The sequence below is a fragment of the Aythya ferina genome, assembly GCF_964211825.1.
Source record: "Aythya ferina genome assembly, chromosome: 3".
In the NCBI taxonomy this organism is placed as follows: domain Eukaryota; kingdom Metazoa; phylum Chordata; class Aves; order Anseriformes; family Anatidae; genus Aythya; species Aythya ferina.
In genome coordinates, this window is record NC_140298.1 from 36,752,117 (window position 1) to 36,766,823 (window position 14,707).

The 14,707-nt window shown below is 44.9% G+C and overlaps 1 protein-coding gene across 11 annotated transcripts in view; it reads left to right on the forward strand.

The window, feature by feature from the left end:
• The first annotated feature begins 2,886 nt into the window (after positions 1-2,886).
• Positions 2,887-14,707, forward strand: part of PLB1 (phospholipase B1) — an 89,986-nt gene continuing 78,165 nt past the window's right edge. The window contains exons 1-4 of one of the 11 annotated variants that reach the window (XM_084514842.1): positions 7,123-7,157; positions 7,249-7,336; positions 7,991-8,074; positions 14,502-14,542. In XM_084514842.1, coding sequence (XP_084370968.1) covers positions 7,318-7,336; positions 7,991-8,074; positions 14,502-14,542 — 144 coding nt within the window. In that variant the 5' untranslated portion in view covers positions 7,123-7,157; positions 7,249-7,317. Of the gene's footprint in view, positions 2,984-6,887; positions 6,938-7,054; positions 7,158-7,248; positions 7,337-7,471; positions 7,655-7,990; positions 8,075-8,582; positions 9,985-14,501; positions 14,543-14,707 lie in introns of those variants that run through there. The other 10 variants (XM_084514845.1, XM_084514846.1, XM_084514849.1 and 7 more) reach the window with 10 other exon arrangements.

A 14,707-nucleotide genomic window follows, 5' to 3' on the forward strand; every position in this document is an offset into this window, starting at 1 on the left:
TGCAGATCCACAGCGGACCAGGCTTGTTGTCCCAGGCTTTGGAAATGGCCATCATCCAGGCCCCGGGACCCAGGCAGGCCTTGGGGTGAGGGTCAGCAGACTGGCTGGGGCTCCATGGCTGCAGAGGGGACAGCAGCCAAGGACAGGGAAAATTCTTCATCATGAGACTCTCAGTGGTGGCCACACCAAAGGCAATTTATTACTGGTGTCTCGCCCCTTTGCTGGTGCTGGTCCCTTAGGGTTGTCTGCACCTCCGGGTTTGTACAGTGCCCCTGCCTCCACTCTTGGCCTGTTTTGGGGCACTGCAGTGCCAAATGCAATCGATGTGTGTCCTTCATCACTGGCCTTTGGGATCAGTGTCAGGTAGCTGCTGAACGTGCCCTCTGAGCAGATCCTCATCATCCATAATGTCCATCGAGCGGGGAGGATGCGGAGTACCGGGTTGGGAGCACTGCTCCACGCTCTGCAACTGACTCAGTGCTGCACCATGAGCACATCCCTTCACCTTTTTGTGACTCAGAATTTTCATCTATCAATTAGGGATTTATGAGGTTTAATTAAAGTCTATGAAGTCCTTTAAGATCCTTGCTTGAAAGATGCTGTGCAGGCATAAAGTGGTGTACGCAATGAAGAAAACAAGAGAAATTAAATGCTCCAGACGAGAAAGAAGAGAGGGCAGGTTTCCCACTGCTTGGTCTCCCAATTACATGCTCTGTGTTTGGATGGCAACCTCACTTTAACCTGTGGACAAACGAACTTGTTCACCCCTTCTTGCAGCAGACAGGCGATGACGTGCAGCAGCGTCTTACTCATTAGTTAGCCTTCAGTCATCTTTCCAGAAGTATGAGCAACTGGGGAAGGGGGAAGGGAGCGAGGGCGGGCGAGGAGTACGAATTCCAGAGAAAAGGGAAGTATCAGCAAGCAAGCTAGGATGTGCAAGGGCCTTTATCGCTGCTGCTGAGATCTAGCTCTGCATAGTAACTAACAGGAATAGATCTCATCTGTCCCTAGAGGTACGTGCCCTGGAGCAGGGAAGAGCTGATGAGTTACAGCAGAGAGGAAGCAAGAGAGTCTTCTTATGCAAGGCATCTATTTCAGTGTCAGAGAGGTGGTAGACTCGACTTCAAGGAGCCTGAGGAAAGCATTTGAATCTAGCCGGAGTGAAAAATTGTTTTATCTGTGTGTGTATTTTAAGGTTAAGGCCTTGTTTGCAGAGGTTGCTAAACACATGCTTTGTTTGAAGCTCATGCTTAAATTTAAGCATGCGCTTAAGGCCTTTACTGAATGGGGACGTGCCCAAATTTGCTGAGGCGCTTGGCGGAAACCAGGTCCAAGTGGAGGGAGTCTGAGAGACTAGCAGGACCAGGAAGGTCCTCAGGAACTGCAGAAAGCAGTGATACATGTACAGCCTTGCCACACTATTCATAAGGTCAGGATGACCTGGGGGAGAAATGGGCAAAAAGGAAGTTGCATCTCCAATCTTTATTTTCTCCTTTGCTTGCTGTACAAACAACCCTGTGGAAGCTGGCTCCAGTAGGTGTGGTCTGTGTATGCACTCTTGGGTGTGCCGCTTTGTTGTGTTAAAAGGACCATTCCTCCCCTAAAAGCAAGTTTCCAGGTTGTCACCAGCTGTCACATCAAAACTCGTGATCCCTCCCATCCCCCACCTGCATGCCTTCCCTCTTAAGTAAGAAAAATGGAGTTGCCTGATGGGATGAAACCCCAGCCAGCACCGGGCTTGGTGTCTTGTCTTTGTCGCACACTGGTCTAGTACCCCTCTGTGTGTCTTTTGGGAGGCAGGGAAAAGAGATCCACATTATTTGCTGTGTGCTAGAACAGCCCCCTGTGTTTGGGGAGGCTGTCCTCCTTCTCATCGCCCCTCTTGGAAATGCTCCCCCAGTCAATCCAGCTTTCCTCCTGGGTTAAGCTTCCTGTTGGGCTGGCTGGTCTACTTTGTCTTTCTGAAAGCGCAGTGCTCCAGATCTGGCACAGCATTTAGCACGAGTGAGCATTCTTCAGGATAAAGCATAATAATGACCTTCCGTGACATGCTTATGACACCCCATTTGCATATCCCCAAACAAATGTTTTGTAGGATTTCTTTTTTTCTTTTTGCAATAGCAGCATACCATTGACTCATATTTATTACATGATCCACTCTAATTCCTCCAGATTCTTTGCCATAATACTGCTGCTTAGGCAATTATTCCAAGTCATTCATTTGTGAATTTAATTTCTCCCTCCCGATCATAGTACTTTGCTGTGTTTTTATTGAATTTTATCCAGCTGATTCTGAGTGGCTTTTGCAATTTATTGAGATCACTTGAAATAATAATGTGCAGATTAATTGTTCAGAAAATCCTATGCACAGGCCCATGCCTGCACCCATAGCTGGTTCCAGAGCCCAGCCTTTCCGTCTTAAAAACAAAGGCCTCCGGCACTTGATGGCATTCTTGCAATATTCAGCTGAAATGTCAGGATGAAGCCTGGCAAAGCTGTGAATTTTGGAAGGTTCTTTCAATGAAAATATGGAATAAGAGCATCTGTTCAGCTGGCAGTGGCTGTTGGTCTCCGACCATCTAGCGGTGGTTTGAATCAGTGATATTTTCTGTATTATTACAGGTCTTCAGAGCATGGAGTCCCTGGAAATACGCAAGCTTGAAATCAGTTTCTGGCTGTAAGGGCAGGAGCAGAGCTACAGCAGCGGACTGCACAAGCAGACACCACCAGCTCTCATCAAGAGTCCCCTGGCCTGGGCTTTCCTCCTGAGGACTGGAGCTGCTGCTCCACAACCATAGGAGTGTTTTTCCCCGTTCCCAGCCACAGGGGCCGGGAACGTGTTGGTCTCAGGAGCTAAATGTTGTAGGAATTTGGTGTCCTCTGGTGGCAGCTGTGAGAGTTACAGCAGGCAGAAGCAAGCCTTGGCCTCGCCATGCAGGTGGCCATGGGCGCCAGCGGGCCGTCCCAGGGCCTTGTTCTCCAGGTGGAGCACTGATATTCCTTTCCACCTGCACTGTAAATATTCCTGTGCCTGCCTGGCATCTCTTGTTTCTATATGCTCACCCCTCCTATTTATTTTGTGCCTGGGGAGCTGCTCCCCTTTCAGGAGCGCTGAGGGCTGCGTGACTTTGGGTGCAAGATTGACGTGGTGGTGGTTGCTTGTTGTTCACCTGGGATTTCTTCATCTCACAGAAGGGAATTTAGCTTCTGCGAGGACCTCTGCACAGTTGGCAAAGGCCTTTGCTGCTTGCCTTTGCATGGTCCTTAAGGAAAATAGCTGCTCTTGGTTTCAAAGGCCTTTTAATCCACTTCTTTGCAGGCACTGAATCTGTTACTGCCCAGGCTTGCCCAAATGTGGTTCCACTCACCAGGTGAAAAAACTGGCGAGTGAGAAGGCACAGAGCACCTGGGCAGGCCATGCCTGACTCTTTTTTAGCCACAAAACAGGTGAGAGCATCTCAGAGCATTGTGTAGATGGTGAATACTACAAGTGGGAGGACGCGTTTGCCACAGCTTGTGGTGTGTAAAGTACGTCAAGGGAGCATGCTGAGCCTTATGCTCCTAGCTCCAGGTGCCTCTGCTGGATCCAGGCAAAAAATGATCATTTGCCAGGAACTTGAAGTTCAATGGTCTGTGTTTGGAACAACTGCAGTAAGAAGGGTCAAAAAACCTCATTGCTTGTGAAGAAAAGCAGCCTTACTACCTTTCCCCCATCTCACGAACTATGTTACCACTTGGTAGTCTTCTCTATTTCAAGGGCAACAAATGCATTAATAATGCAAAAGGAATATAGCACAGCTGGGGCTGCCTCATGGAGGTCAAAGGGATATGTTTTCTGACCTGTAGAGGCAAGCTGAGAAACAAGCTTCTACAGGCGAGTGAGGTTAACAGAGGATTTTTTAGGGTGTGGGTACGTGGACTTTGCGAGCCTGTGATGCATTGGGACCTATACAGGCTGACCCTAAGGAGCCTGTGCATTGCACCTTCTTGTAGAAGAGCTTGAGAGAGCACAGGAGGGTCAGGAGTTTCCCACACTGTTGCTGCAGTCCCAGCTCTGGCTGAAAAACAAACCAAACCAACCAACCAACCAACCAAACAAACAAAACCTTTTGTGGTGTGAATACAAACAATATAATGCTGGAACTGCTTGAGGAATTTTATAACCTAATGGAAAAGGATGGGAGAAAGGGAATGCTAGTGTTTCTATTTCAAAGAGAATCATGGCACTTTGAGACCTACACTTAAATTCACAGAGGTATTTATTTGGGTGTGTGATTTCCAGGCAAGTTTTTGAGAATTGGGTGCTTGGGATCTGAGACTCAATAGTCTCGCCCCAAGACTCACAGGAAGAGAATCTACATTTTCTGGTCCCTGCTGTAAAACACCATCCCCACGCCTATCGGAGGCGGACAGACTGCTTCCTTTGCTATCTGCCTTCCTGCAAGCGCTGCTGTCTCACGGCTGTGCTAGCACCGGCTGACTCTCCAAGGCTGGGGCTGTAAACAGAGCTCTTCAGAAACCAGCATTATCTCCTGATCTGATAACAGAGGGGCCAGCTGAAGACGAGGCCATGGGAAGTATCTGGTCTTCTTGCAGCCCAGAGACTTAAACTAATCCTCACGCTGCAGTAATGTGAGCAAAGAGTCTTTTGCAGAAGATCTCCAAATTTTGAGTTGTTCTGTTTGGTGCCCTCGGCCATAGCTGGGCCTCAGCTGACCAGCAGAAAGGCAGTGACGAGCTGAGGGACCCCTCTGTACCCAGCACTGGGGTTCCTCGCTTCTGTGGAGCTGTGGGGTTTCACCGATGGCATGATCTGCAGCCCACTCGCCCTGAGAGCCCCCTCAGGGTATATTCTTGTGTGCACAGCCAAAGAAGCAGACCCAACACAGTGTGCATGTCCAAGGATGAGAGCTCTGCTGTGCCACTGCAGGTGTGGACAAGCTCCAGAAGCTCTCCCCGAGCTGGGTGGGGGTCACTGGCAGCTCCCATGCAAAAGAGGGGAGCAGAGCTCACTTCACCTGCTGGGTGCAGCCTCTGGTCCTCCCTTTCCCCGTTGACACTGTGACAGCCTTTGCAGACTCACAGCTAAGATGGGAAGAGGGCAGCACTTCATACATGTTCTTCTTTCAAGTGCCAGGCACACCTGAAACGGGCCTGAAATGTGGCACTCTTTCCAGACCTGAATTTTAGTTTCCAGTCATGTGCTCAGCTTAGACAAATTCACATTCAGAAGTGTATTTGAGGCTTTTCATTTGCACTTGTTTTTACAGATATTCCTTTCTGAAAGCCATGATAGAAACGCCTAAGATCCTCCCTGCCAGCAGCTCCAGAAACCTGTGTTTTAAGGGGAGAGCCAAATATTAGAAGGCATTTTGTCTGCTTTCTGTTGCCTCACCACATGTGGAGAGGTGCATTCCAGCTCCTGCCCGAAATGACCAAATAAACTTCTGGCTTCTTCTTTTCCACTGAGTATTTGCAGTCTCTCCAGCAGATGGTAGCAGCCTCCTTTAAACTGGGCAGCACTCCTGCCTGCTGCTGCAGGATTCCTGCCCTGGGGCTGATGTCTCTGCCTGCCCTTGGCCTCCTTTCATGCCCTGACCCTCTGCTGCACTCCTGGCCTCTCCCGAGGTGGCAGATCTCCTGTTTAGGTCCGCAGCATGCACTGAGCTTACCAGCAACGTGGATTGCAGCAAGACAAGGCAACGGCACATCACAGTAACATGTCTGACTGTGGTATATGATTTATTCATAGCCGTTCCACACTGCTCTAATGGTCTACCCATTACAGACTGGGGTATGATGGATGGAACAATGCAAGGATATGCTTCCTGAATAAAAAATTCAGGATCTAAAGACTTGGCTAGTCAGTAAGATTAGCTGAAACATTCACAAGTCACAGACAGGCTGAACCTTCAAATGAAATGGAGAATCAGTCAGCTTTATATTTCAACAGTAAGTCCTCTCCTGTGCTAGTGTAATATCACAGTTCTGTGGGTGTGATTACATTACCCTCTGATATATGGCCTCTGCCTATTAGCGGCTGAAAGAACTATGTCCCTAACATACAGTAAAAGGTTGTGTGTGTGATGGCAATCATTTTGTGTTTAATTATGAGTGGTTGAGTGCTGTGTTGTTGGTTTTTCTTTAAAGGTGCAGCCATAGATTCATTACTTTGCACTTTAAAACACTGGTCCTATAGGTGAGGACACAAATAGATTGTCAGGGTTTCTGGTTTTCAATATTCTGCATGAGGAAAAAGGAATGCAGGAAAAAGCTCCATTTGAGTGAGCAGATAAAGCAAAGCTTAAAGGCAAGTAAAGAAATCCATTGACTTTCCCACCTCCCATACAAGGTATGAGGGGTGAAGCTCTTAGGTATTACTATAACCTACCTAAAAACATAGCAACAGGCCAGGAATTCTGACTAACATGTTTGAGAGCATGTATTTGAATATATGTTTGGGTGTTGCTCACTTTAGAGCTCTAATAGTGGCCTGACTTTTGGTTTTGTAGCGTTTCACTCTCTTGGGCCTAGATATGTGAAACAGGTGCATTTGCTGGAGAAAATATAGAGGCACAAAACTGCTCTTAATCACCACGTTCCTCAGAAAGCTCTTCCATGCAGTTGTGTCATCAACTTTCTCATTCAGGGCAGATGATGAGAAGACTGACACAACACAGGCAAGGTCAGGTACAAAGTCTATCCAGCTGCCTGTCCCACCCAAGCAGCAGCAGGAGGTGCTTTAGGCAAGGCAGAAGATGTTCTGTGTAGACCATTAAGTAATTAGCTATGTGGCTGCAGTTCCCTGGGGTATTCCTAAATGCTGTCAGCTGGGGGTTGGCTCATGGGCTGCAGCTCTCCACAGCTTCTGTGAGATGTGGCTTTGTCCTTGCAGTGATGGAGAAGCTTCAGCTCATCTCTGACACCTTCTCCATCTGTGAGAAAATTCTCTCTTCTCTCTTTTGCCAGCTTCTTTGATCTTTGCTGCCACCTGCTATTTGCTATTCAATCTAGGAGCTATTTTGATGCTTGGGTGGTAGGAAGAAGTGTTTACAGAAGACTTACAAGCCTTGCAGTTAGTGATATTTCCCTTCTGGAGCACGTCACAGAGTCTGAAGACCTAATTCTTACTCTTGGAGCTGTGGTTTATGGCAAATGTATGAATTAACGCTACCTTCCTTCTTTTGCTTGGTGTACAGTGAAGAAGAAGCTTTCTCTCTAAAATTTTAAACATTCCAGTTCTTTAAGGAGGCTGTTTCTCAGACTTAATGAGGAGTTTCTGCTGAGGAATGAAACAGCCACAAACCCTTGTACCTAATGACAAAGACCACTAGAGGTAACTCCCATCTGCACAGTACCATACTGACTCACAAGCCATAATGGCCTTGACCAGCCTCACCTGGGGCCTCACCAGCCCTGCCAATGGCCGCAGGAGCTCCATTTTAAGCCAGTTTGGGGAGCTGCTGGCCCCTGGGTTATTCTGACGGTGTGTAAGCTTCTAGTTTTTTGCTACCTTACTCCTGGTCAAAGGAGCTAGGGTGTCAAACCAGGTTTCTTGTTGTGAGACCCTGATGTGGAACAAGCTCCTCTTTCTTGGAGTTGAATATGCTGTTATGTTGGAGGTGAGCAGCTGTTTGTACTGGTGAGGCCTATGGTATGTTTGTGCTGGGATGAGGTTAGAGACTGGGGGGTGGAGGAACTTTTCTCCTATCTGTGCAGATTCCTACTTCTATGTTATTCTGCATAATAGCTGTTCATATTCTAAATAAATTTTACTTTCCCATTTTTTTTGCAAAGTGAAGTGGGTGCAAGGTCTGTGCAGTGCATTTCCTCAAATATTATCAAATTTCAGCCATAAAGCCATAAAAAGCAATTTGAAGGATGAGCTATCTTGCCTGAGATATCAGGGGTGTCAGTGGTTTGCTTAAGCATTTTAAGCTGTTTACTGAAGCAGTTGCCCTTCTTAAACCTTCTCCTATTATCTCTGCAGGAGGTCCAGTTGGGTGTCAGGAGGCTCAGAAGAGACCAGAGGACCCTAGTGCTTTGTGTGAGGACAACAGGATGCTCTTCAGGGGTTAGATCTGAATGCTGTAACTGGGGGAGTAGCAGGGTCTTGCTCGGGAGTGTAATGTTGCAGTGCAGCAGTCACTTGTGTGTGTTTGTTTGAATCTGCAGGAGTGACCAGGCTGCTGTGAAGGTGTTGTAGCCAGGGTTTTGCAGACTTGGGCACGCCGTATGCATGCTCAAATACATGACGCTTGGGTTGACTGCCTGCATCTAAACATTGATGCAGTCCTACTGTCTTGTTTGATACTGACTTGTGTGTATATAAAATTCCTCTGCAGTGCTGGAGTACCTGTGGTGTGCTATAGGCATGGTATGCCCTGAACTGGCACTTTAGCTGTCAGGTCGTGGTGCTTGTTCAAATCAGGAAAACTAGTCTGTAAGTCTGATCAGCCTGGGCCTTAGGACCATGCTAGTTTGTGGTCAACTCAGTGTGAAATCCTGTTTGTTGAACATTGTCTGACATAATGAGGGCAGAGTGAGCTATACTGCTTGTCACCAGTGCTTTGTCTTGGCAGATACCTACGAGGAATGCCACAATGAAGGAAAACTTGCCAGAAGGAGAACTACTGCTTCATCCCATGGGATATAGGCAGAGGTCTTCACTAACATGCCTACTGCCAGCGCTGATAGTACCATACTGGCTCTGCATTACTTCCCTCTGTACCTTTCTTCTTATTCTCCCAGTATCAGGAATTTTATGGGCTTGGGTGTCAGGAGAGGTGATACATCCCTGACGAGGTGTTTGGGCTCAGCCACTTGTGAGGGATATATTTACATTATCTCACTTGGGGCAGGCTTTCACAGCGCAAGGTAGAGCTGTGCTGGATGCAGGACTTGCTCTCCTCGCTCAGATCGTGACCATCCCATGCTCTTCTGTGGTGTCTCTGTTCTTCACACTGCTCTGGGATTCAAACTTAGGTTTTTGGAGTTTCAATGAGATAAATCAGCTTTCAGAAGGACACAGTGGCTCTGGATCTAGTGGAAGAGAGGCGCAGTGTGAGGCTGTTTGAAGGCAAGGAAAAATCAAAAGGAGAGAAGAGGAAGAACACAACTTTGGGTGGATGTGTCCTGCTATGTAGGGCTGAACTGCCCTGTAGTCTAAGAAACTGAGCCTCCTTCCGTGTTCAGTAGAGACAGACTAATAAGTTACTGTGTTGTGCACTGCAGGAAAGAGCCTTGACTCTGCTGGAAGTTGACCTGTGTGACCTTAGTGCTGATATTTGCTGAGAGCTCCCCTGCAAAGAGACCGGTTCTTTCTGAACACAGGCAGAAGTCTTAACAGGACACTAGATTTCGTTATATCCCACGAGAGAGTTTGCATGGTTTGCGCTGTGTGACACTAACAAGCTGTTAAAGTGTTTTAAAGTAGAATGCGGGCAACATGTCCGCTATATGCTAACTATGCAAGTCTTTAAGTGCTCATTCATTGCACTGGCAGTAAAATACACCTGCTAGTCACGTGCTGTTCTGCGTTGTGTTTATCACTGGCAGCAACCTGAAAGCTACTGCTGCTCCCCGCTGCAGTCTTCTCTGATAAATCATGTAGCTAATGCCTCATAGACAGAAAGGATGAGCAAAATGCTGGGTTGGAGTGCCTAGTGGAGAAGTGGGAGAAGCTGTGCCACTTTACTCCTTTGACCCATGGATGGGGCTATTTATAAACTAAGGTTGCAGAGCTCCTTGAAATAAGAAATGCAAATGTTATCGTTGTTTTGCTTTCCAAAGGTAAAGAGGCTAATAAATTTTATGGCTGCTGAGTTATCAACCTGGTAGAATATAAAAGAGGAAAAAGAGGGGAATTTCTTTCCTAGCAGCCGTAAACGCTAACCAACAGCACTCCAAGTTATCTGTTCATAGAGGCACTTATCATGAAACTACTGTTAGGCCTGTTTTTCCTTTGGTTGCTTTCCTTAGAAGGTAAGAAATAAAATGTTTTTTGAAAATTCTGGTTACGCGGTATTTAGGAACCTATATTTTTAGTCGTTGCAAGGTGGGTGTATAGCACAAGTCTTCAAGCAGGGTGAAGAAAATATGAAAGTAAAACTGTGATCTTGCATGTAATTTGGGGTATGTCTGATCATTTTAGATAGAAGATACATGCCCTGGTTTCCACTGTTCTGGGGAACAATTGCATCTTAGGCAGGCACTGAAGTTTTCTCATGGGGAAAAATGTAATCAAATAATTAGTTAATGGTGAGCTCTGCCCCAAAATAGTGCAGAAATTCAAGAAAGAGACAAAATTTTTCTTCAAATTCATGTCTATGATAATTTTCTTTTCAGTGGTAGAAGATTGAATGAGTTAGGCAATGTTCTGACGCTTAGGGCATCATTATTCAGATTTCTGCTTTTCCACAGACTTTCTGTACAATCTGAGCAAATTGCTGTAGGGGAGGAAAAAAAAGTGAGGGGTGGTGATGCTGGGGGGTGGATGAGCTTTGTTTTCTGTAGTGGCTCTGTGAATTCCACACTTAGTACCAGATACTGAATTTTCTAAGTGCTCTAGGACTAAAAATGCTGTGGATGTCTTGGCCTTATTAGCTCTTTGCTTTATCTCTCTGCCTGTAAGAAAGTAATGATGAATAGGACTGTAAGGTGCTCTGATTAACTGTTAGGAGGCTTTCATTCTTAACACAAACCAAAGAAATGATTGTGCTCTGGCATTTTAATTTAGTGAAAAAAGAAGTATGGTGACTGGAGTTCCTGTGAAAACAATTCAGGAAAAATGTTGATTGATAGCAGCCTGTAAGAATAATTATCTGAAACATATTAACTAGAAGAGCAAGGGAAGAAAGAATAGAACTTTTATCCAGGTTTTGGATAAATTGACAGATTTTTTTTATTTTTTTTTTTTTTGGGGGGGGGAGGAGGGAAGAGATGGAGAAAATCAGAAATACAAACTAGAATTTAAATGGTAGAGTAAGGGAGTAACTATAATATTGGAAGCAGCAGGGGTAAAAAAAAAATCCTATGGAAAACATAAATCCAAAGCAAATACAGAAAACTAAAGAATGTGTGCTCTGGTAAGTTAAAATGCAATCAGACAAGCCAAAAATGAATCTATGGGGAAATGAGGAATCATTGCTAAAGCAATAACAAAATAATAAATTTTCTTTTAAATACATCTGAAAGAGGATCTGTAGTGCTGATAGACACACAAATAAATAAATGAATAAATAAAAGCTGAAGCCCAAGACAAAGGCTGCTTTTTTTTTTTTCCTTTTTTTTTTTTTTTTCTTCCCCTTTGGTGTCATCTGCACAAGAGCTTATAAAGGCTTTGCACTAAGAACCTTTCTGTGGAGGGGATAAGCTAGGGAAACTGTCAAATCTGTGAACAAATTGATAATGAATAGCAAAAAACTTGTCAGGATTAGATGATATTTGCCCAAGGGAGTGAACCAAATGAATGTGTTAACTGTGTCCATGTGTTAACTGTTGTGCAAACTAATTCTTCAGTTGGCATTGGTGTCAGGAATGGAAAATGGCAAATGTGAAACCAGCTTTTAAAACGAGCTCTGCTTTAGGAGGATTTGAGGACCTGCAGTGGTAGTGGTACAAAAGTAGTGAGGCTGGCAGTAGGTAAACTAGGTAGTGAGGCTGGCTCCTGTACTAGGCAAAGGGGTGACACCAGAGTAGAGGAATGTAATGAACTAACTTGGGGCAAATGTGATATAATGGGGAAGTTTCCCTGTGGAATTGATACAGAAAGGCCATGACAATGGGTATGTGCCCATGGATTGTTTGTCTGAGGGGTTGTTGAATTTCCAAAAATCTTTTGACCAAGAGCTTCAGACACCACTGTTAAGAGCTGTGGAATAAAGATTCAGACTGGGAATTTTCAAACTGGGAAAAGGGGAGAGCCAACCTGCAGAGTCCCAGCGTCACCTGTGCTGGGAAATGCTTTCAGCATATCTGGGTATCAGATAAGGAGACATGCTAGCTTGCTTATGCAAAACTGCTCAGGATGCTCAAACTGAAAACTTAAAGGGAATACATATGGTGGGCAGAACTTGTTCTAGCTATGCGCAGTGGTGAACTCTAAATTAGATACTGCTTCACAGTATGTAGCTGTCTGAAGACATCAACTCAGTTTTAGTAACAGTTAAGGAGCCAATTTTAGGTATTAGGGAAAGAACAGAACAAAACACATCTCTAATGCTGTGTACAAGTCCAGTTCACTCACCTGGTGAGGACTGTCTAGCTTTTTCATGTTAAAAAACATGAAAGAACATAGGAGGAGGATAAGGGGGAAGAGTATTCAGACTTATGAAACAACTTCCCCATGAGAGGAGATAAATAGGATGACTCTTTAGCTTGGAAGAGAGGTGGATGGGCATACGATAAAGACATATGAGCATGTGCAAAATGGTGAATTTTGTGGAAGCATGGAAGAACAACATCAAGGAGCCAGATCAAATTATTAGCTGGTGAGAAGGTATTTTTTTCAGAATAATTAAGTATGAAGCACCTTTGCCACAGGACTTCTGGAGAAGCCAAAAGTATGAATGGGTAAAAAAAATAAAAATAAATAGCAAGTTAATGGAAGAAAGGTCTCAGGAGTTCTTCAGCATTAAGTAATTGCTTGCTCAAGGAGATGCAGAAGCACAGAAGTTACACTTCCATGGTATATCACCCCAGCCCATTTTTTTTTTTTCCACAGCTGTTTTCCCTAAGCACCTGAGTTTGGCTGTTGTCAGAGGCAGCATCTCAGATTAGACTGACCTTCAGCCTGGTGCAGAATGGTCTCTCTGAAGTCTTTCAAATATTGAGATTTCCTCCTCCCCCATAATCCTGGAAACTGGGATTGGACCCTCTTTCTTCCCCAATGTAGCCTGTGGATCTATTCTCAAATAGGGTTGAAATCAGTGTTTAATAAAAAACCTCAAAAATACTGAATTTCTACAACAGGTTGGCATAATGAATATGAGTCTCCTCATTGCACGTGCTTCCAGTATCTCAAATGAGAGCTGGGATCCTGGTTGTTGTCCTGAGTAAAATGTCACCTAAAAGCATGGATTGAGCAAACACACACGTTAAATAAATGTTACTCAGCAGTCAGGCAGCAATTGTTTGAATTTTCTACCAAGCACCATGAAGACAACAGGAGCTTGTGAATAGCTCATGGCTGAAACTCAAGTGGAAAAATAATGCAGGGAAGTTGGTGACAATTATCGAAAATGGGCAGCGTGGCTCGAGGGATGGGCTGAGGTGGTCATGGAGAGCAGCAGTAGCTTTCTGCCACCCCGCTGACCATTGCGAGTGCCAGTACCTGTCTCAGGAGGGTGGGGGTACCCCATACCACTGGCCCATGCCAGGCACGTTTCCTCCCTGTAGTGTGTGTGCTGCCAGCTGTCCTAATTCAGGTGTCTCTCACCTGCTGGCCTGAGCTGGCTCCCCATTTACTTTTTGGTGTGGAAAGAAAGGCATGCAAGCCGGAGTGTGCAGCAGGACTAAATATTCCCGGGTTGGCTTCTGAATGCTAAAGGAGAATTATTGTAGGAACAGCAGGGCTTGGCTGGTATGCAGGGGCAGCTGTGAGCATGCTGTGAAGTTCAGCTGAGGATCCAGACCCATGGCTGCCTTTGTGAAGATTTTAGAATAAACCAAAATTCATGTGTTCCAATCCAAGTGTATACTAAAGGAAAGAGAATAATGTTTACTGAAATACCTACAGGCTTGACTTTTGGCTCCGCAGACTATTTTATCTGTCAACACTCTCCAGGAAGAAAAGAAATTGCCGCTGTTTCTGTATCACTATGGCAAACTCACAACAGTGCGATGTTGCTCCCTGGATGTGGAAGATGTAGATTAATGTGAACTGCTCCTTTTTTAAGGAGTTTCAGCTTGTATGTGCTCAAATGACCCTAAGTTTGTACAGGGCAAGACTAGGCTGTGCTCTCAATGCATAAGAATTGGGGGTTGGCTCACGTGCATTTGTAGATGATTGCAAAATCTCCTTTTGTTCATGGGAATTAAATGTTTATTAGCTGTCCTTGGCATTTTGTACTTTCCAAAACAAAGATAGGTTGCTTTCTTTGAGATACAAAGCTAAGTTCCATTGTAATACAGGAGAACAGCAGTGTATGAATTGGGCTGAAGAGGAGAGTGGTTAGAATACAGGAATTCTGAAGGGTTTTTAGTGCCTGTGAAGGATGAGGTCCATCAACTATGTATATGACTTCACTGTACTTCAACACTAATTTCAACAAATGTCATCTGATTATAACAACTAGAAGCTTATTCTAGTGTAGCAAAAATAAAATATAACGGTTGTTGGGGTGTGCCTCACCTTTGGAAAGTAGGGCAGACGAGAAAGGTTACAGCTTTCATGATTGTGTGCTTTTAGGTTTATTATGTTTTCTGAAGGCTTTTTCTAAGGTTTAAAATTGTGCAATTAATTATTCTTTTACTTATTTATTTATTTTACCTTTTTAAAGGTCAGACAGCTCATCTCCTGGAAGAACAAGGAAAACTAAAGGTGAAGTATGAGAAACAGCTCTATCTTTTTCTTTTTTTTTCTTCCCTTTTTTCGGTATCTGTCACCTCTCTGGCTGATGCTTCCTCTGAGGCCGTCAGGAGAAGAGCTCAGTGCACTAAACTGTTTAATTTTGTAAAGAATAAATGCATAGCAAATGACTCAGCA